Below are 22155 nucleotides of genomic sequence, written 5' to 3' on the forward strand. Positions count from 1 at the left end.
CAACAAGTAGTAAGAATACTAAAGATTTATTCACGAGTCTTCCTCTTATTTTGTGTTGTTATTTTATATTTTGAGGCATGTTATAGCCCAGGCTGGCCTTGAACTTATGATCCTCCTGCCTCAGCCTCCCTAGTGCTGGATTTATAGGCACCACCATGCCTTGCATCTTAAACATACAAGTGTGCTCTATGAGTAAACTGAGTTAAAACATTTCTGCGAGCAGAGGAGCTGCTATCAGTACAGCTATTGTGACACTACAAGAGCCCAGGTCAGCAAGGTACAAGGTAAGCAGTAGCACTGGGCAGTGCTAGGCATGCAACATGCCAGGTAGACCACACTGTCCAGGTCTTCCTGAGCTCAGGTCATTATTACTTCACAGGGCTGTATTTTTTTCTTCCCTATTTCCTTGTTCCACTGTTTTGTAATCAGGAGAAAATAAGTCAATTAACTTCTTGGGTAAATAAAACTAATTGTCACCTACAATTATGTTTAAGATAAGAGTAAGTCAACTGAAGAAACAACAGGGGCTGGGGCTAAGGAAAGCTTCTTCACTTAGGCACAGGACTAGTGGGCGAGTTGTTGGCTTGGCTGTGGGCAGTGCTAACCTAGTGGGCCTTCTCTAGGAAGGCCTTGCAACACCGGAGGCACTGCTGATACACCAGCTCGAAGTTGGAGTCGTTTCCATAATAGGGATCTTCAATAATGAGTTGTTTTTGTGGATCATAGCTCCCAAGTAGTTCAATTTTAGCTTTGCAGTTTTTAACTTGATTACTTTTTCTATTCAAATCTCTCAGATTGCTTTCATCCATACACAGCATGTAGTCGAATGTAGCAAAGTCTTCTTTGGTGACCTGTCTTGCCTTATGGGTTGTGCTAATGTCATGATTTCTTAGGCAGCTCATAGCTCTTGGATCTGGGGCACGACCCACGTTCCAGTCGGAAACAGCCCCACTGTCAATGGCCCAATTATCCGAAACATTTTGGTCAGCTACAAGTTTTCTGAAAACTGCTTCTGCGATGGGTGACCGGCAAATGTTACCTAGACACACGCATAGTACGGATTTGGAACTCTGTTCCGCCATCTTCCTGGGTGGTCACTGGCGCCTAAAGACCACGTCGGCGCATCTTCAGGCAGCACATGCGCACTGTGAATATCCCGCACGCCAACGTACTTGGCTTCCCTGAGTAGGCACCGCTCGGTAGGCGGGAAGGCCCGGCATCTCTCCAGATTTTTCTTTTTCTTACACGCTAGGGAGAGGGGAAAAAAAAGACAAAAAGCCCTTACAACACCCACCCACCCCCACAACAAATAAACAAACAAAAAACCCTCTACAGCTCAGTCACAAGGGTACTAGATTCAACCCGATTTGGGATTAATCAGTAACTGCATTACCAAGGCCTGTCTCTATCCTTTCATTCTTGTAACATTTGATGCTACAGTAAATTTTTAAGACCTTAAAAAAAAACAAACAGTACTTTTATCTTTAAGTAGTTGTACAAAAGAGCTGCCATTCAACAAAATAGTATCTGAATAAAATGAATCTTGATCACTCCTCTCAACATTCTCTCCCATCCTTCCTAACCTCACCCATCCCCTCCCTTTTTAAAATTTTGTAGAATATACAGTGGATAGTATGACTGCATTCTCCTCCACCCTTCTTTCCTTTCTTGGTCTACCTTCCCCCTCCTCTTGATCCCTCTGGATCGTTCCCGATTGTAGTGTCTCCGAAACACAAACCCGTGGCTCCTATAGTTCTAAAGACAGAGAGAGGTTTTCATAAGAACTAAATAAGAAACGTTCAGTTTTGGAGAAAGAGACCTAGTTCTAAACCAATGCAACACCAGCATTCACGGCCGGCTTCCGGCACTGGCTCCGCCCCTCAGGCCCCAACCCCGGCTCTCCAAGAGGAGCTCTCGGAGAGAGTTGAGTGCACAGACTTGACCCGCCCCCTGAACTCCGCCCCGCCCCTTCCAGCGCTAGAAAGATGGCGGAGTTGGACATTGGGCAGCACTGCCAGGTGGAACACTGCCGGCAGCGAGGTAATCCCAGATCGCATCCCCCGCCCCCCCTCGGCCTCCCTCTCTCCAACCGCGGGAACCCGGCCCGGCCGGGACGTTGGAAAAGATGATGGAGACGGCAGGGGGAAGGGGGCAGGCCTGTGGAGCGGGTGTGTCCGTGCTTTTTGCTGTTGCTCCTGACTGGACTATTGGGGGGAAAACAAAACACACGGAGTCTCTGCGAGGTTCTGGTGACACGTCACGGCTGGGCTCCCTGCGAGTTTTGTAGGGCGCCTTGCGGGAGCGCCCCGAGCTCCCGCTCCGCGGAAGACAGGGAGGATAGGAGGCGGGGGCGGGAGGGGATGCGGAAGGCCGAGAGGCCGACCGCGAGGGACTCCAAGCCCGCCCGACTGTGGCCCCCAGGACAAGCCACGTTCTCAGGCCTTTGCGGGCTTTATCCTGCACTGGAAGGAGTTGGAGGGTGATAAGAGTAAAAACGTATCTGATGAGATGAGCGAGCATATGGGAAAATGATTTTATATCTGATTACCAAAAGGATTCTAAAATGTCCCTATTATTATTAATTATTATTATATTCTTCCCCATTTCGTCGTTTTTTTATTCTTAATTATCGTTGTTTGAGCTAGCATTTGCCGAGCTTTGATTTTGGTGTTGGGTCCATATAAGCTAGAGCTAACACAAAAAAGTTTTCCGAAAGCATTAATAATATGGTGATGGTCTCTATTAAACCGAGAAGCCTGGTAATACAAATAACCCATGGGCAGTGTGTCAGGGGCTTCCGGATATCTTTCACACGCCTGGAACCAGGAGTTCTTGAAGCAGTAGAGTACAAGGGCAGTATCAGACTTTGGTACTCCAGGGTGTACATAGGATGGCAGTTAAGCTCTCCCTGCAGCGTCTGTCCTTGGTAGCAAGTTTCTGAATGACTGTTGAAAAAGACTTCGAGGTGTTCCTGTAAGTACCACAGTTTATTAGTGATACCTGCTGTGGTGACACTGTCCCTGCTAGGTTCTTGTTACAGCACTCTGAATTTATAATTCATCATTGTCTGTAAAACCAGCCACTTAAGCAGGCAAGAACTTGTTTTCTGGATCCCTTCTTTCTGTGTGTGTGTGTGAGAGAGAGAGAGAGGGGGGGGGGGCGGTTCTGGGGCTTGAACTCAGGGCCTGGGCACTGTCAGGGAGCTGCTTTTGGTCAAGGCTAGCACTCAGCACTCTACCATTTGAGCTGCAGCCCCACTTCCAGCTTTTTCTGAGCCCTTTACTGGTGTTAGAGTCTCATGGACTGTCCTGCCTGGGCAGGCTGCAAACCAGGATCCTCAGATCTTAGCCTTTCCAATAGCTAGGAACAGGTGTGAGACACCAGCCCATGGCTCTGCAGTCCTTTCTTATGGAAGCTTACCCATCCTGGTTTTGATTGTAAGTTATGTGCTTTATCTGGTGTGTCTGATTTCCTCTAGTGAGTCTAAAATATTTCATCTAGCCTCTGTGATAGAATTCATTGCCCTTTCCTTTAGTGTCATTATTTGAAATGAGCCTTCTTCCTCTTGAGCCCTCCTAGTTTGCATCTAATATTTGATTATGTACCAGAAATCTTAGAATAGCGTATGTGTATAATTTTTCCATACTGAAAATACATAAAAGTTTGCTTGATGTTACATGCTTCTGTTTCTTTCATGTACTGCCACTTAATCCTGAATTTCTTGGCGTGGAAAGAAAGCTCATAATAATATCATTGACAATTCAACATACCTTGCTACCAACATAATTATGCAGGAGTCTCTTTTGGTTGCTTACCACTTCTTTTTATTTTGGATTAAGATACCCATCCTGTAGGAGGCAATTGTAAAAAGCTATATTATTATTTTCTTATAAAGAATAAGTTACCTAAAAACATTTTTCTAGTATTTAATTTCACAAGTTTTCTCAGGTACACTGTTAAGATTACAAACACAAGTTCTGTCTTTAGAAGCCATAAGCATGTTTTGTTTTGTTTTGGAAAGCTGTTTTCTTTCATTTTGGAATTAAATTCTTCAAGACAACCTTCAGAGAGTGATCTCTGAAGATTTATTATTAAATACCATACTTAACTTTATCAAGCAGTGGAATTAGAATTAAAACTCAGGTTTTTCACTCCTAATGCAGAATTGTAGCAGTATGTATTCTCAGAAATAACTAATAAATCTTAGAAGCAAAAAAATACATATTGATGTCTTACATTGAGATATTAGAAAGTATTGCCCTGTTGATGTGACCCAACATTTTTAAGGTATTCTTTGTTTTCTTTTGTTTCATTTTTGCTTAAAATAACTAAATGAAAATCACACACTGATCAGTACCTACCACATTTTCCCCTGATTTTAGATTTTCTTCCATTCATTTGTGATGGTTGTTCAGGAATATTTTGGTAAGTTAAGTTTCTATATAGGATTTGAGATTATTTTTGGTGTTTGTAATACAGAATTAATTTCTGAAAAACATAGTGATTTGCAGTAATTGGAATTTCACAATATAAAAATATGGTAAAAGAATCAGGCTATCATTACTGTTGTTTAACATCAGTAAATAAATAAAGCCCAACCTATAAATACAGATATGTTAAGGGGATTTGAACATGCATGCAAAGTAAAATCTGGGCATTAATAAAGGATTTGGAAAAACTTATTTTCTTTACAATTAGCATTTCACTTATTAAGTAGCACAAAGAAAGAACATCTTTCAGAATATAATTGAGAAAGATATTTTAGAATAAAAGTAATATACGTTTTTAAATCATTCAGAGATGAAACACTTCTTGATGTTTTACTTACTGATGATTTTACTAATTCCTTTCAGAATAATAGGGATTGAAAAACTTATTTGTAGTTTTGTACACTTGAAATGACTCAAAACAAAGGTAATTAAGAGTGATGAATTGCTTTTACTCATAATGAAGTTGAATATTTATGTTTTAATTCTGAAGATGTATATACTCCATCATATCTGGCCATTTAGTTCATTCTTACTTAAACAATGTGAATGTAGTGTTTCTTGAGTATGCCAATCATTAAGAAGTTCAGATTGCTCAGATTATCTTTAAGTGCTTTATTTCATTGCATTTAAATAAACACTTTCTAAAAATTTATTCAAGCCTTGAACACAGAAGCAAGGACTCTCATGGTTGCCCTGAGGTATGCTGTTTTTTTTTCCTTATCTGATAAAATGTGTTTGTATTCATGTAATTTGACTCAGAATTTGATTACAAATAAAACTAGTCATGCACCAGAAGAAGTGGGGCTGTGGCTATAAGTGGAAGAGTGCTAGTCTTGAGCATAGGAGCTCAGAGACAGCATCCAGGCCTTGACTTCAAGCCCCAGGACAAAAAAAAAAAGACCCCAAACTAATTGTGTAGAGAGGTTTTTGGTTTGCCTATATTACTTCCTTCTATTTTAGAATAATTTGTCTACTTTGGTATTTTCAAATTTTATCCTTAGAATTCTTTGGGGTTTTTTTTTCTTTCCTCCCCTTCCCTCCCCCCACCCTGTACCTGGTCCTAAGGCTTAAATCAAGCCCACTTGAACTACAGCTCCACAGCTCCACTTCCATCTTTTTAGTAGTTAATTGGTGATAAGCGTCTCACGGACTTTTTTTGCACAGAATGGCTTTGAACTTCAATTCTTAGATCTCAGCCTCCTGAATAGCTAGGATTATAGGTAGGAGCTCTAGTGCCCTGCTCTATCCTCAGAATTTTTTTCTTTAGCATTTCTCTTTAATAAGCCCACTAATAGTATTAAGCTATCTATTTAAAAATATACATTTGGTGTTAGTGTCTACAGGGTCCTGTGGCTCTGAGTTTCCTTCATTGTTGTGTAGATTGTCCTTGATCTCCGATAATAGAATTCTGTGGTAGTAAATTTTTCTTGTCCAGTCAGTATTAGACTATCAGGAATAAACCTGTAGTTGGATAAAATCTCCCATTCTAATTTTGAACAAATTAATAAATTAAGAATGGACTGGCAGATTGAAGCGAAAATAAAAAAATGACACCCTTATTACAGAGAAAGAAAAAAAAAATTGATAGTGAAGCTTAGTGTAGTCCCAGTATATCTGCAGAGAAAATCTAGAATTGGTTGACTTTTCCACTACCCACTGTGGTAACGCCCAAAAATTTCCAAGAGGAAAAAAAGAAAGCCGTACCCACCATGCCTAAGGTAAAAGTTTTCTTTCACTTGACAACTGTATAATTTGCATCATTTCTCTTTAAGGCCAAGAGGAAGTGAATTCAACTGAATTCATTGCACTAGAAAAGAAGTATTTGCCACTAACACTTTTTAACTTTTGCTAGTCCTTGGGCCTGAACTCAGATCAGAGCTTGAGCACTGTTCCTGAGCTTCTTTTGGCTCAAGGCTAGCCCTATACCACTTGAGCCACAGCACCACTTTTGGCCTTTTCTGTTTATGTGGTACTGAGGAATCAAACCCAGGACTTCATGCATGCTAGGCAAGCAGTCTACCACTAAACCACATTCTCAGTGCCTACTAACACTTTTTAATTAACATTTATTTCTGCCCACTATTTAATGAGCTTTTTTTTCCAAGAATTTTTATATCTGTTTTAAGTTATAGAAAACTAATTGGCAGGGCTGGGGATATGGCCTAGTGGCAAGAGTGCTTGCCTCCTATACATGAGGCCCTGGGTTCAATTCCCCAGCACCACATATACAGAAAATGGCCAGAAGTGGCGCTGTGGCTCAGGTGGCAGAGTGCTAGCCTTGAGCAAAAAGAAGCCAGGGACAGTGCTCAGGCCCTGAGTCCAAGCCCCAGGACTGGCCAAAAAAAAAAAAAAAGAAAAAGAAAAAGAAAGAAAACTAATTGGCAGGAAATATTCATTTAGATATATAGTAAAGTTTATTGATGTTTCATATGTAACCTAAGCTTTTGTTTCTTATGATCTAATTTGATTCCTGTGTCACTCAGATTGTTTGATCTCATTAATTAAAGAAGTGAAGTATTATCTTTTGGCTGTTGCAACAAATTTGGAAATTTCTATTTAAGTTAATTTCATCATGACCAAACTATCATTAATATAAAGGGAATATAAATAAACTTCATATTCAGCAGCATTTTTTAAACTGTTATGTGCCTATGGTAGAATATTTTCTGGTAATAAAATAAAAATTATAATATAGAAAATAGTTTATGAAAGCAAAACTTTGTCTCTTGGGTATATACGTAATTTTAATTTTTTAAGGATTCTAGTCCCTTTATCAAGTGCTTAATTCATAAAGTTGGTATAGAAAGTAGTTGTTGCCTAAGTATATGAGAGAAGTATATCATTATGGATTATCTTTGTATGGCACTGTTACAATGTGAATTTAAATTTTAGCCAGGTCTGGTGCAATTCATGTATACTTCCAGCTAAATGGGAGGCAGAAATACAAAGATTTTGAGTGCCAAGTCAACCTGGGCAAAGTTAGTGAGGAGAACCTTATCTCACAAACAAAACACACACAAAGGCTAAGAACCTGGCACAACACACACACAAAGGCTAAGAACCTGGCACAAGTTGTAGAGTAATTGCTTAGCATACACTAGGCCTAATCCCTAATTCCATTAAAAAAAAATTAAAGCAAAGAATAAGCCTGGCTGGTTGTTCATGGCTAAAATTCCAGCACTCAGAATGCTGAGAGACGAGGTTTGTTAAGTTTGAGACCAAACTTAACACATATGAACATATATGAATATATATGAATAAGTAGTTGTTTTAATTTGGTTTAGAAGATCAATATATCACATTAGGAAGATTATAAAATGTAGAACAGTCAGCATAATAAATATTTCCCACAAACATAATATTTTTTTCTTCTAGTACTAGGGCTTGAACTCAGGACCTTAAGCCTATTTGGCTTCCTTGCTCACAGCTGGTGCTTTACTACTTAAGCCTGGCTCCTAGCCTTATAATATTTATATGAGTATAACTTGATCTAGTAAGTTCAAACAAAAGTGATAGGAATGGTAAACTTCCTAAATGGATTAATATATTTGCTTTGAATGTGAATATAATATGTTCCCTTTTTTACATTTTTCAGGTGACTGTAATCAATGAGAGAGTTCATACTGATAAACAAAAATCCTACCCATGTTCCTACAAGGACTGTGCTGAGAAGGAGCTTGTGGCAGTTAGATGTCCATTCTGTGAGAAGAATTTTTGCCTAAGGTTATCTCTTAGACCTTTCAGGCTTTGTATCTCTGTTTGAGTTGTGTACAAATGCATGAATTTGTGTCACTCTCCTGTTGGTTGTAGACATCGTCATCAGTCAGATCATGAGTGTGAAAAACTGGAAATCCCAAAGCCTCGTATGGCTGCCACTCAAAAACTTGTTAAAGACATTATTGGTAAGCCTCTAAAAAGCTTCTTTTGTTACCTTATTACTGCATATTCTGTTAATTCCAGAGCTCTTGCCTCTTGTATTTGTTTACCAATAATGGAAGGTGTTGTTAACATCCTCAGTGACAGTAGCTTGCATTTTAAATTCATTGCTGTGATATTTCTTACAAGGCCTGTCTAAGCTATGAAAATTTAGAAATACATAGAAGTATCCAAACAGATGGTCTCTTTTTCTGGGATAAGACTGATAGACTGTGATAAGACTGTTTTCTGTAAACATTACACATGTTGAGGGGAAGGTACACACGTTGAAGGGGGTACAGGAATGGGGGAGAGGAAGGGTGAGCAAATGCCGTCATATTTAATATACATTTTGCAAAAATTCAGCAATTGACTTTGGGGATGGGGTGAGATGAGGAAAGAAAAGAGAGGAAGATAGGAGGGTGACATCGATCAAGAGGCAACATGCTCATAATCTGACTCATGAAATTGAAACCCCTCTGCACAACTATTTAGCATAAGGAAATATAAATGAACCGTAATAAGCTTCTTCAGCTATACTATGAATGCTGTTGATAGGAGTTACCAGACAAGAATAGTATCTGTGACTTAGTCTCTTTGGCAGTTGTTGTCTATTAAGAAAAGTACCTCCATTAAAATCTTCCATAACCAAGTCCTGAAGTTTAGTGGTTACTTTAAATTAAATAGGCTTACATTGAAAAGGGGCACATAACCTCCATTATATTTTTCCATTAGTCCTATGAACACGATGCTTACAATATCAGTGTGATTTTGATACATCTCTAGCATGCATAGTTAATGTTACAGGACTATATTTAATAAATGCTTTATACAAGCTGTAATGTATAAGTGCTTACATGCTTATACTTATTTCTTAGATTCTAAGACAGGAGAGACAGCAAGTAAACGACGGAAAGGTGCAAAAAATAGTGAGACAGCTGCAAAGGTTGCATTGATGAAATTAAAGATGCATGCCGATGGAGATAAGTCATTGCCACAGGTTGGTCTGAGACATTTTGAAAAATAAAATAATTCCCACGGTTGAAGTCCCATTTTTTTCTTCCCCCATTTCATCAAATAACAACCCAAACTTCATATGTATCATTTCTATAGGTACATAGTATATGGTCTACATAAATAACAAACTTTTGTGAGGTCTTTTTCCGACTTTAAACAGATGATGGTGAATCACATGTACCTTTATCGATCTTTGTTCCCTAATTTGGCATCATTTTTTAAAAACATTTTTCCATGTCCATGTTCTTTCATTTTTTACTTGTCATTCTTTTGATTTCCTCTTTCCTTTCCTATCACCTTTTTATTCGAATTTTGTTATATCTTTCATCCTACTGGTTTAGAGGTCATTGATTATAGTTTTCTTATTTTAGTCATCCTTAATATTTACCTTTTAAAAATTTCATTAGCTGTTTTTATAATTGCCAAGGTTTCAACATACTTTTAAAAGACGCATTAAAAAAACAATCTCCAGTGCCAGGTGGCGCACACCTGTAATCCTAGCTGCTCAGGAGGCTGAGATCTGAGGATTGCGGTTTGAAGCCTGATGGGGCAGAAAAGTCCCTGTGAAACTGTTATCTCCAGTTAATCACTCAAAAACCACAAGTGGATCTGTGGCTCAGAGTGGTAGAGTGCTAGCCTTGAGCAAAAGAGCTCAGAGACAGTGGCCAGGCCCTGAGTTCAAGCCCCACAATCAACAAAAAACAAAACAACAAAAATCCTCCAAACATACCTTTTTGTGTGCTTCACCCATTTCTCTCCCTCTAGCAGCAATTCTCAACTGCAGGTGATTTGTCCCTTGGGGACATTTTTGATTGTCATGACTGGGGCTGGAGTGCTACTAAGATCTAATGTATAGCGGTCAAGGATACTCTAAACATCATACAAAGTAGAGGACAATGTTGACAGCAGAGTTTTCTGGTCCAAAATGTCAATATCAGACTGGTTATATAACTCTACAGTACAATATTTGTCTGCCACTTGTACTGCACTTACCAAAGACATTAGTACTGAACAAGTGAAGAACACCTAACCTTAAGCATCCAATGCTGTTCACATTATTTTCCAGTTGTTTCATGAAGACCTAGTAATAAAACATTTTTATAGAACTTACCTCTTCTAGTACATTTCATCATTACAACAGGCTGACGTCTGTACTGTTGCTGATAAGAATACTAAGGCACAAAAGGTTGAGTACCTTCTTAGCAGCATAGCTGGTAAGGGGGAAACCAAGCCATTCCACTTTAAAGACCATTTTCTGAACATGCTTGACATTGTAATGAAACATTACACCACAAGTCTATAAATAAAACCTCCCCTTATCATAAATGTTTGTATATGTTATACAAATAGATATGTTGGAGATATGCATTTGTGTGTGTACATACATATATATTCATGTTCCTAGGTAATAGCTATACACATGCACACATAAAATGCATGCACGTATCTGTGTATATATGTGTGTATTCATATGGGCCTTAATATGTAACACAAGCTGCATCCAACTCACGATCCTCCTACTTAGCATCCCATGAGGTAGGATTACAGTATGTGCTACCATGCCCAGTTTTCAGCATGTTCTTCAGAAGCCAGACCATATTCTATGGTGCCTGTAGCTGGACTGTGACTTATTTTACTTCGTCTTACTTATTTCATGGTTCTAGATTTTTTTAATCTCATTTACTCATACTCTTATAAGTAGAGCATGATGGTGGTGGGACTGCGTTTCAGAGGAAGCTGCTCTCCTCACGGCAACTGAGAAGCAGGGATGGAGGGGGAAGGACAAGAGACGGTAGTAGTGGGTTTCAGTTCCTGTCTGCCCCATACAGACCCAGACACAAGCTTTCCTAATCCTCTAGGAGTCTCTCAACCTGATCAAGTTGACAATTAAGATTAAACCATGCATATCCTTCAATAGTGTTTCATTTGAGTTATGTTTTCATTTGCTTGGTCAACTTATAGAAACAGACTACAACAGATATTAAGCCTTTATAATCAATCTGCTTCAGAAACTTCCTTTAAAATTGAGCAAAAACTTATCAAATGTATTCATTTCACTTAGGTTTCTCATTGGTCTATCAGTGTTCTCAGTTTTTCTAAGACCATTTAATTCCTATATTGGTTTTCACCAGAATTTTTTAGTTTTTCAGTTTTCATTAATCCATCAGGATTCCCCCCTCCCCTCCCATATTAAGGTTTGAATTCAGGCAGGGCCTTGAACTCACTCAGCACACTATTCACCCAGCACTCTACCACTTGAACCACATCTCCAACTCAGCTTTTTGCTGGTTATTTTGGAGATAGAATCTTATGGAATTTCTGCCTAGCATGGCTTTGAGTCAAGATAAGATCTCCAGATCTCAACCTCTTAACTTGCTAGGATTATAGGCTTGAGTAACCAGTACCCAGCAAAATTGATTTGTTGAGTTTCTTTTTGTTGTTGTTCAGAGCTGGAATTTGACCTCGGGGCTTCATACTTGCACAGAAGACACTTTGAATTTTAGTTTCTCCTACCACTGATTGTTATAAGTAAATCATCATTGCTGAATTGAACTAAAATACCAAAATACCATATATTTGGATTTGATTTTTAAATATTCTATTTCACCTCTCATCTCTTTTTTTTCTCCTATCTGTTTTTTTAAGTTGTATATTAATATTAAATAGACTTGTACAGTCACTTTGTTTGCTGGTACTGGGGCTTGAACTCTGGGCCTAGGTTCTGTCCCTAAGCTTCTTTTGCTTAAGGCTAGTTCTCTGCCACTTGAGCCATCACACCACTTCCAGCTCTTTCTGAGTAATTTATTGGAGATAAGAGTCTCAAGAACTTTCCTGCTCAGGCTGGATCTGAACCGTCATCCTCAGCCTCCCGAGTAGCTACAATTGCAGGTGTGAGCTACTGGTGCCTGGCTTGTACAGGCCCTTTTTAAATGTTCCTTTTCTAATAATACAATCTTGGATAGGAGGTTCTGCATTTTTGTCCCTTCCCTTGCACATCAATTTTTTCTGCCTATTTTATGTCCCCCACCCCCGCCCACCCACTCAGATCTTCCACTTAAAATGAAAACTTTAGGTTCCAAGTTGGTGCTTCTGCCCTACAGAGATTTTCAGATTATGGTTGGTGTATTTACTAAGCTGGAGAGACTTGGCTGAGTTCACTGTCGGGAGATTGTATCTATGCTTTTCTGCTTTCCTAAACACTGACTTACATGAGCCTGAGTCACCATTCAGTAGCTACATATTTAATCTCCTTTCCTAGAGCTTCTCTAACAGTGAGTCTGTTGAGAAACTATGTCCTTCCCTCTGTCCTAGGATGTTAGTTCTCACTCATCCATGGTCTGATCTGTAGAACACCTATTCCTTTTCTGGCACTTGACAATCTTATACATTCTTTTTTTATTTTTTTATTTTTCCAGTCCTGGGGCTTGAGCTCAAGGTCTGAGCACTGTCCCTGGCTTCCTTTTGCTCAAGGCCAGCACTCTACCTCTTGAGCCACAGTGCCACTTCTGGCTTTTTTTATATATGTAGTGCTGAGGAATCGAACCCAGGGCTTCATGTATGTGAGGCAAGCACTCTAACCCTAGGCCATATTCCCAGCCCAACTATACATTCTTTTTTGAAAGAGAAAGTCTCTGTAGTCCAGGCTGGTCTCAAAGTTATGGTTCTCTTGTATTTTCTTTTTTTTTTTTGGCCAGTGCTGGGCCTTGGACTCAGGGCCTGAGCACTGTCCCTGGCTTCTTCCTGCTCAAGGCTAGCACTCCGCCACTTGAGCCACAGCGCCACTTCTGGCCGTTTTCTGTATATGTGGTGCTGGGGAATCGAACCTAGGGCCTTGTGTATCCGAGGCAGGCACTCTTGCCACTAGGCTATATCCCCAGCCCTGTATTTTCATTTTTGATCCTCAGATATATTTATCATTTTTAAAGATAAGACTATAGTTTTAATTTTCTCTTTACATATTTATGCCTTTATGATAGAATTGGCCCAGAGCTTGGATTTTTCCAATTTTCTTTTCCTTCTTTTTTTATTTTTTATTTTTTCGATTGTTGTTGGTCATGGTAGCTTCTTTCTCCTTCCTTCCTTCCTTCCTTCCTTCCTTCCTTCCTTCCTTCCTTCCTTCCTTCCTTCCTTCCTTCCTTTCATTTTTTTCTTCTTTCTCTGTTTCTTTCTTTCAAGTGCCTGTGCCTATTTATAGTAACACTTCCCTGACCTTTAACAATGGTAAATTCTTTAGTGCTAAGACAGCAATTATGTTGAGTCCATTTTTCCTCAACAGCAAAAGGATGTCTTGGTTGTATCATTTTAAAAAAATTGTAGTGGAGGGGCTGGGGATATGGCCTAGTGGCAAGAGCACTTGCCTCGTATACATGAGGCCCTGGGTTCAATTCCCCAGCACTACATATACAGAAAACGGCCAGAGGTGGCACTGTGGCTCAAGTGGCAGAGTGCTAGCCTTGAGCAAAAAGAAACCAGGGACAGTGCTCAGGCCCTGAGTCCAAGCCCCAGGACTGGCAAAAAAAAAAAAAAAATTGTAGTGGATACTGATCTGTAAAGCAGCACTACTTTCTTTGATTCCCCAAAATTTTGCTATCAGCTCTCAGGGCACCTGTTGTCTCAGGCCTATAATCCTAGCTACTTTTTGACCATAAAATTTGATTGGCCTGACTGGTCACATTTCTGTCTTTCTACAGACCACCCTACCAAGGCCTTGTGTTTTATGCCTACGCATTTGAGTGGATACCAGGTGATATGTGTTTAAATCTGAGTTTTAACTTTCTTTTTGACAGACAGAAAGAATTTACTTTCAAGTTTTCCTACCAAAGGGGAAGAAAGAGAAGAGCAAGCCCATGTTCTTTTGCCACCGGTGGAGCATTGGGAAGGCTGTAGACTTTGCAGCTTCCTTAGCCAGTCTTAAAAATGACAATAACAAGTTAGTAGCTAAGGTAACATCAAACTGAAATATTTTTTTTCCTTAAAGTTTTAGGATACTCTTAAGTAAGCATGTGGGTTACAGTGTGATGTGTTTCTCTCTCAACAGAAATTAAGATTATTTCACAGTACTTCAGGAGAAGTTTTACCTCTGGATGACACTTTGGAAATGTGGATTACTAAAGAGGACTATCCTTTATATAATGGTGGAAATATTATTTTGGAATATCTTGATGATGAAGAACAGATTTTAAAAAATATTGAATCTTATTTGGAGTAATCATTGAAGGATTCAAGCCAGAAATCACACACACACACACACACACACACACACACACACACACACACTTCTATGTACATGTTTAAGTTACTTTTACTAGCATTTTTTTTGTTTCTGTTTTTACTCTTTTTGTGTGCTGATAATGGGGGCTTGAACTTAGAATCTTGCCATATTGCTTGGCTTTTTCACTCAATGCTTGCACTACCACTTCTCGTTTCTTGCTGGTTGATTAGAGATAATAGTCTCTCAGATTGGTTTGCCTCCGCTGGCCTCGAACCATGATCTTCATATCTCAACTTTCTGAGTAGACAGGATTCCTGGTATGAGCCAGCAGTGCCTGCCTCATTTTTACTTTCTAAAGTTGCTTTTTAAGTTACCTTCTTTACATCTAAGATTACAGCATCAGTTTTTTATTAGGCTGTAATTCTTGTGACTTAAGTTTAACTGTATACTGACACACAATTATTAGCAAATTCTTGTATTCACTTAGCTCTTGTTAGATTCTGCTTTAAAACTATGGCGTGTTTCCCTGTTGGTGGATGTGAGCTTTGCTTGGCCTTGGCACTTTCTATTGCCATCTTCATGTGGAAGGAACAATCCCCTTTCTGTGACTTTGCAGTTTTTATGGCAGTGGGAGAAGGAGATGGCAGATATCTCAGATATATTTGTCAGTTTTGCTGTTAGCAAGTCCCATGGTCAAGTCTAATATTAATGGACCAGAGTGTATAGCCTACATCACAATGTATACATTGATAGAGATCATCTCATAGAGTCTCCCCGTCCACCCCACCCCAACCCCATAGGATGTGTTTTGTTACAGGGTATACCAGTTGATCCCTGTGGCTTTGCTGCATAGTCTCTGAGCATTAGTAGCCATTGCCGATGTCTGCTTGCAACTCTATTGATGTACATGCCTTCCTCCTACTCAGTCTTGTAATCTTTTTTTCCTGTCCCAGTGCCACTTTCAACACATCCAGTTTCCTAAATTTTTGGATGAAGAATCATAGGATTAAAAAGGGAAAATTACTTTCTTGGTGTAACCTAGCTATGCTGAGGTATAGTTCTGACAAAAATAATTCTCTCCATTAAGACATCTTTTTAAAAAAATGTATATGAGTCTATTATAAATAAGAAAGTGGGTATACCTCAACTTCATTACAGTCTTTCCTGTGTGTATGTATGTATGTATATATGTATATATATATATATATACATATATACACCAAAGCAACACTTCTGTTAAAAATAAGTATATTTTACCAATAAAGTAAAATTAATGCTCCTGACTAATATTTTCCATTTATGCCTACCAAAGTACTATTATGTGGATGCAATAAAAATTATTTCTATTCTTTGTTTTATATTATTATGGATATAGAGTGGTTTTAATTAAAAGAATAAGCTCATAATGCCTATTTTGTCTATTTTAGCTCTTCATTGTATTATTATTATTTTTTTTTTTGCCAGTCCTGGGCCTTGGACTCAGGGCCTGAGCACTGTCCCTGGCTTCTTTTTGCTCAAGGCTAGCACTCTGCCACTTGAGCCACAGCACCACTTCTGGCCATTTTCTATATTTGTGGTGCTGGGGAATCGAACCCAGGGTTTCATGTATGTAGTGGCAAGTGCTCTTGCCACTAGGCCATATTCCCAGCCCTCTGCATTGTATTTTTATGTGTTGAATGATAGTGAACTAAAATGTGACCAGGGCCATGGAAAAGCCCCAGAGCATTTTTAGACTTCAATCTACAAACAGTTGTGCGTTTTTTCCAACCATGGGTAGGAAGTTCTGAGCCAAGCATTGAAATGAAACAAAAAGAATCCCCAAATAGTACCACTGTCTACTCCTGGGTCTGCAGTCAGAATAGTCAGTCACTAGTCTCTTAACATGTGACCTTATCATATGTGATCATTTCAACAGATCCTTCAGTAATCATGATGAAATCTGACAACTGTTTCTATTGAGTACTGTAGATAATTTTGCTGTCAAAGTCATTTTTGTCAGACATTTTGACAAGTTGTAAACAAATGTTATTTACACAACTCTATTCTTTAAATAATTTAAACAATTATATTATCTTTATAGACTTCCGGTGCCATAAATTTTGTCTCTATGTAGGACAATAAGAAAAACAAGACATACTATACCATTGATGAGGGAATGGAACTAATATGTCTCAATTTTCAAGGGAACCTCCTTTGACCATGATACCAGCCACCTACGTTTCTAATGTTCCTTAGTTAATGTGGTCACTATCAAGACAATTATTTTCTTAGGTAGGGACATGAAAAATAGTTTATTTTTGCCCAACAGAATCAATCACACTAGAGTTATAGGAAAACTATTATCAACCTAAGGCTACTACTGAGGGCAGTATAAGGGCATCGTGACAGCATGCACCCTGACAATGACAGCCACCTGACTAAATTCCAAGAAAGCAGACACCATGTCTGGCTTCATCACTGTGTTAAAAACAGTTCCTTAGGTCAGTCCCCCAGCAAGCAAATATGCAGTAAGAATTTAGTTTTGATTCAAACAGAATGTGTCCTTGGTTCCCAAAGATTCCTCAAAGTCTCCATTAGATTTCTCCTGTGCTACTACTTTTAGTATAAATTTTTATAAGCACGGAAAAGAACTAAAAAATGACACTGAAATCAAGGTGCATTGTAAACATAAATTGTTTTGTTAAATGCCAAAAATATCAATACATAACCTAAAAATTAAGGAAAGTGTGAGGAAAAGGGTAGGTAAGGGGTAGGTAAAAGGGGTTACATTGGTAAAGAGACACTGTATTAATAAACTGCTGAATGGCAACTCCTTTTGTACAACTACTTAAAGAAAATAAAAATATATTTTTAAAAAGAGTTTAAAATGAGGGACAAGGTAACAAACAGTACAAGAAATGTATCCAATGCCTAACGTATGAAACTGTAACTTCTCTGTACATCAGTTTGATAATAAAAATTTGAAAAAAAAATAAAGTGTAGGCAATCTATCTTTAGTAGTTTAATTCCATTGGAAATAATGATTTGAATAAAGCCTTGACACTGTGAAAAAAAAAAAAAAAGAGTTAAAAAAAAAAAAGCCAGGCACCAGTGGCTCACACCTGTAATCTTAGCTACTCATGAAGCTGAGATCTGTGGATGGTGATTCTTTCTGCCAGCCCAGCAGAAAAGTCTGAGACTTATCTCCAGTTAACCACCAGAAAAGTGGAAGTGGCACTATAACTCAAGTGGCAAAGTGCTAGTCTTGAGCAAAAGAGCTCAGGGACAGCTCCCAGGCCCCAAGTTCAAGTCTCATGAAAAAAAAACACAAAAATAGATACTAGGCAGTTACAGTACTGTATGCCTATAATCCCACTACTTGATAGGCTGAGGCAGAAGTATTGTGAATTCCAGACAAATCGGGGCTACACTGTAGACACTGTCAAAAACAAAACAACCACTAAGGTTGGGAATGTGGCTTAGTGGTAGAGGATTGCCTAGCATTCACAGAGTAACACATAAACAGCAAATACTGGAATTGGTGCCATAGCTTGAGCAAAAGAAGCTCAGATCCACTGCCCAGTCCCCTGAGTTCAAGCCCCACTATTGGCAAAAAATAAATAAACACCAAGATTTTAAGTTCTGGTAAATGGGCAATATTTCATTAGCAGGAAGAAAAAGAGTAGGATCTTTTTTCTGATGAATTGAACCTGTTAAATGCTGTAACTTTTATATTTCAGCTTCAGGTTAAACAAGTTATATCACTCTGGATAGCTTGGTATTCATTTGAAAAGTACAGCAGCCCCTCCTACTGGACCTTGATCCAAAAATTGTTACTTAACAGCTTTATGGTCAGTACAACCTCTGAGGAATGTTCTCTCATTTTGAAAACAACAACCTTATGCATTCACCATTTATTTGAGCATTCAAAATGATTAGAAAACTTTTTATGATCTTCTTTTTGTGTGTGATTCTGGGAGAAGCCAAAAAGTCATTTCTCAGCTTTCTGGATATAAAACAGACGGTGATGCTATTTTTTGAAAAGACTGAAGAAACCATCATTGTCAGATCAAGTTATGAAGATAAGCAACCTAACTCCAGCTACCTTCTTGTGAAATTACAAGACCCCAAGGTGCTCCACGTGGTGAATGTGACCAAGACAACATTGGATGCTACAAATTTTGCCATAAACCTACTGATGGATCAAGAAGGAGAAACAAGTCTGAACATTCAACTCTGGGATTCTGAAGGTAGGCAAAAAAGACTCATTGAAGAAATAAAGAATGTCAGAGTCAAGGTGCACAAACCCAGCCAAGACAGACCTACCCAGGCTCCAGTGCATGATAACAGATATATCCCAATGCTGATTCTACCCATGATCCTGTTAAATAAGTGTGCTTTTGGTTGCAAGATTGAGTTCCAGGTACTTCAGACAGTATGGAGGAGACCTTTACCAATAATTATTGGGGAAGTTACACATTTTTTTCTTATGCCATTTTGTGGCTTTCTTTTGTCGCAGATTTTGGCACTGCCTGAGGCACAAGCTTTTGGGTTTATTATGACCTGTACATGCCCAGAAGGGGGTGGTAGTTATCTCTTCGCTCTGCTGCTAGAGGGGGATGTCACTGTGGCCATTTTGATGACTTGCATATCCACATCAATGGCTCTGATCATGATGCCTATCAATTCTTACATATACAGTAGACTATTAGGTTTATCGGGTATATTTCATATTCCTGTCTTCAAAATTGTGTCAACACTTCTGTTCATACTTATACCAGTATCAGTGGGAATAATCATCAAGAAAAGGACACCTGGGAAAGCAAACCTTTTAGAAACAATCGTTCAACCACTGTGTTTTCTTTTAATGTTGGCAGGGATTTACTTGACTTTCCAAATGGGATCCTTGCTGCTAAAATCAGCTCAGCTAGACATGCTTCTTTTGGGTCTTTTAGTTCCAGCCTTGGGCTTGTTGTTTGGGTATTCCTTCTCTCACCTGTGCAGGCTTCCACTTCCTGTCTGTAAGACAGTGGCCTTTGAAAGTGGAATGCAAAATAGTTTTTTAGCCCTTGCCATTATACAGTTCTCTTTTTCACAGCCAGAGGCAAACTTAGCTTCTGTGGCTCCTTTTACCATAGCCATGTGTTCTGGCTGTGAAATGTTACTCATCCTTCTGATCTACAGAGCTAAGAGGTATCTTTGTTATAGAAAATGAGAATTTTCCTCAGTCTAAAATTTAAAGCACAATTACTCAAATTCCTCTCTGGGTGATGACACTGAGGAAAATGCTCAATTGTACTCAAAGACTAACGAATTGAATCCCCTATGTACAACTGCTTACAGATTAAAAAAAATTAAATGAAATAATTCATGATCTCAAAGCCACCTATGATCTGGTTAAAATTTTCACATGAGGGTAGAGGGAGTATATATGATCATACATGCTAAGCACCTACTGAGTAAAATGAGTTTAGAAGAAGAAAGCACCTGAAGAACCTGAGCAGCTGTTGTACCTCCATATTGTTGCTTGGGCCTGACCAGGCCCTGAAGCTTCCTAGAATAACTGCAGAACATGTCAATGTGAAGAGCCTGAAAAAAATGCAGTGTAAAATAATGAAGGTAGCCAGAGAGACTTCATTTGACCAGAGGTCAGTTAAAGTTAGAATGCTTTAGCAACTGTGACACAAAGGAAAGGTATTGAAGTGTGGCCCGTGTGTTTTGTGTTCCTGAAACATGGTTAATGTGTCTCTCATAAATGAGAGTAGCTACTTCTAAGAAATAAGGTCCAGGGGCTGGGGAGATAGCCTAGTGGCAAGAGTGCCTGCCTCGGATACACGAGGCCCTAGGTTCGATTCCCCAGCACCACATATACAGAAAAACGGCCAGAAGCGGCGCTGTGGCTCAAGTGGCAGAGTGCTAGCCTTGAGCGGGAAGAAGCCAGGGACAGTGCTCAGGCCCTGAGTCCAAGGCCCAGGACTGGCCCAAAAAAAAAAATAAAAAATAAAAAAAAAAGAAAGAAATAAGGTCCACTTCTAGCAGGTGTGTGACTTAAAGCCCCTGTGACAAAATACAGAAGTGCAGAGATTCCACGAAAAGTGTCAATAACTCTTTTGGGTAGTGAAACTCCCATAATGACCAAGTAATCAAGAAAGTGTCAATAACTTCTTTGGGCAGTGAAACTCTCATAATAACCAGTAATCAAGAAATAACAGGAAATTCCAGATGTCCCCTCAAGTCAAGAATGACTTGGACAAACACCCCTGAGACTCAGGTCATTTACTTAAACCAATCATTGTAAAGCCCTCAAGTTAGCCAATCATCTTTTAGTTGCTAGCTCGTTGCTATGTTGCTTTATGATTTTCCTGTGATGAAATGTGATTTGCTGTATGCTACTGTGGAAGCCCTATAAAAACCTGCTGAATGGAGGGTCGGGGCTCTGATTCAGACCCGCTGCATTGGTGACAATTGTGAGCCCAGGCTCAAGCTTGTAATAAAGACTCTCGTGTGATTACATCAGCTTTCAGCTCCTTGGTGGTCTTTGGGGACCCCGAAATCTGGGCATAACATACCTTTTACCTGTATTAGTTTGAGAACGTTTTATAGAGTAGGATCTATTAAATGAGAAAACACATAATAATAGGTAGTGATTATACATTGTGTTACAAGAAGTGATGTTTGCTAGCTTTTCCCAGTAGGTGCTTAGTCTCTTTAACTTTCCAATCCCTGTCAGATTGATCTTGAAATCTAATTTTTGTCTTTATTTTTCAAGGAAGACATTTTTGCCTTGTATTCCTTAATAAGACACTTTCATTCTTTCCTCTCTGACCTTAATCAAGGTATCTAGTTTTCTACTTTAGCCTTCAACATTTGTTTTTTTTTTGTTTTTTAAATACAAAGTTTTCCTGTGTAACCCCGGGCTGGTCTTAGGTTCCCGCCTCCACCTCTCCAGTGTTAGTGTTATAGGGGTATGCCACAGAGCCCACTCTCTTCTGTTTCTTTTAAACAAGACTTTGCTCCAACTGAGAAGATGATTTAGTACTTCACAAATATGTCTTTGTTTGTGTAAATCAACCTGTCTTATTTTACAGCTATCTCTCTTCCTGTTTTACTCTCATTTGCTGTAAATTCTTGAACATGAGAATTGTGTTTATTTTTATATTCTCTGCAAAATCTACCACAACATTTCCTCTATGCTACGTGCTTATTCAAATAGTCTTGAAGCACTGACTAGGACCAAAATGAAGACATTTATATCACTATTGGGCTAGGGATTGTGGCTCAGTGGTAGATCATTTGCTCAACATACTTGAAGCCATGGATTCAGTCCTCAACATTGAAAACAAAATTACCCTGACATTTTCATGGAAAACTTTTATCTAAGCCCCAGTCTATTCTCCAAAGAAAATGTAGCTATCAAAAATAGGAAATATCTGGCCAGGAATTGTGTTATATATCTGGACTCCCAGCTATTTAGGAGGAAAAAGGATAATAGTCTTAGGCCTGGCCTGGGTTTCTATATGAAAACAAACTAATAGGAAAAAA

At 38.9% G+C, this 22155-nt stretch overlaps 3 protein-coding genes across 4 annotated transcripts; 2 read left to right on the forward strand and 1 right to left on the reverse strand.

The window, feature by feature from the left end:
• Positions 1 to 515: 515 nt before the first annotated feature.
• LOC125360567 (low molecular weight phosphotyrosine protein phosphatase-like) lies at positions 516 to 1123 on the reverse strand. Its single transcript, XM_048358629.1, has one exon. It carries the CDS (start codon positions 1080 to 1082, stop codon positions 606 to 608), a length of 477 nt encoding a protein of 158 aa, XP_048214586.1. The 5' UTR covers positions 1083 to 1123; the 3' UTR covers positions 516 to 605.
• Positions 1124 to 1954: 831 nt separating this feature from the next.
• Zfand1 (zinc finger AN1-type containing 1) lies at positions 1955 to 14776 on the forward strand. 2 transcript variants are annotated; one of them, XM_048358626.1, is made up of 8 exons: positions 1955 to 2040; positions 4383 to 4425; positions 5149 to 5188; positions 8086 to 8213; positions 8301 to 8392; positions 9284 to 9405; positions 14210 to 14365; positions 14461 to 14776. In XM_048358626.1, exons 1-8 carry the CDS (start codon positions 1986 to 1988, stop codon positions 14629 to 14631), a joined length of 807 nt encoding a protein of 268 aa, XP_048214583.1. In that variant the 5' UTR covers positions 1955 to 1985; the 3' UTR covers positions 14632 to 14776. The 2 variants fall into 2 exon arrangements, with proteins under 2 accessions (XP_048214583.1, XP_048214584.1); XM_048358627.1 differs by lacking the exons at positions 1955 to 2040; positions 4383 to 4425 and having other exon boundaries at positions 5148 to 5188; positions 8086 to 8191.
• Positions 14777 to 18497: 3721 nt separating this feature from the next.
• Slc10a5 (solute carrier family 10 member 5) lies at positions 18498 to 19828 on the forward strand. Its single transcript, XM_048358654.1, has one exon. It carries the CDS (start codon positions 18545 to 18547, stop codon positions 19826 to 19828), a length of 1284 nt encoding a protein of 427 aa, XP_048214611.1. The 5' UTR covers positions 18498 to 18544.
• The last annotated feature ends 2327 nt before the right edge of the window (positions 19829 to 22155 follow it).

Source organism: Perognathus longimembris, chromosome 12 (genome assembly GCF_023159225.1).
Source record: "Perognathus longimembris pacificus isolate PPM17 chromosome 12, ASM2315922v1, whole genome shotgun sequence".
Classification (NCBI taxonomy): domain Eukaryota; kingdom Metazoa; phylum Chordata; class Mammalia; order Rodentia; family Heteromyidae; genus Perognathus; species Perognathus longimembris.

Excerpts from the sequence above, each read along its gene's own strand:
- LOC125360567 (XM_048358629.1), bottom strand. The coding sequence starts at position 1,082 with ATGGCGGAACAGAGTTCCAAATCCGTACTATGCGTGTGTCTAGGTAAC.
- Zfand1 (XM_048358626.1), top strand. The coding sequence starts at position 1,986 with ATGGCGGAGTTGGACATTGGGCAGCACTGCCAGGTGGAACACTGCCGG. Across the intron at positions 5,189-8,085 it reads ACTCTCATGGTTGCCCTGAG|GTGACTGTAATCAATGAGAG; the intron begins GTATGCTGTTTT and ends TACATTTTTCAG. Across the intron at positions 9,406-14,209 it reads GAGATAAGTCATTGCCACAG|ACAGAAAGAATTTACTTTCA; the intron begins GTTGGTCTGAGA and ends TCTTTTTGACAG.
- Slc10a5 (XM_048358654.1), top strand. The coding sequence starts at position 18,545 with ATGATTAGAAAACTTTTTATGATCTTCTTTTTGTGTGTGATTCTGGGA.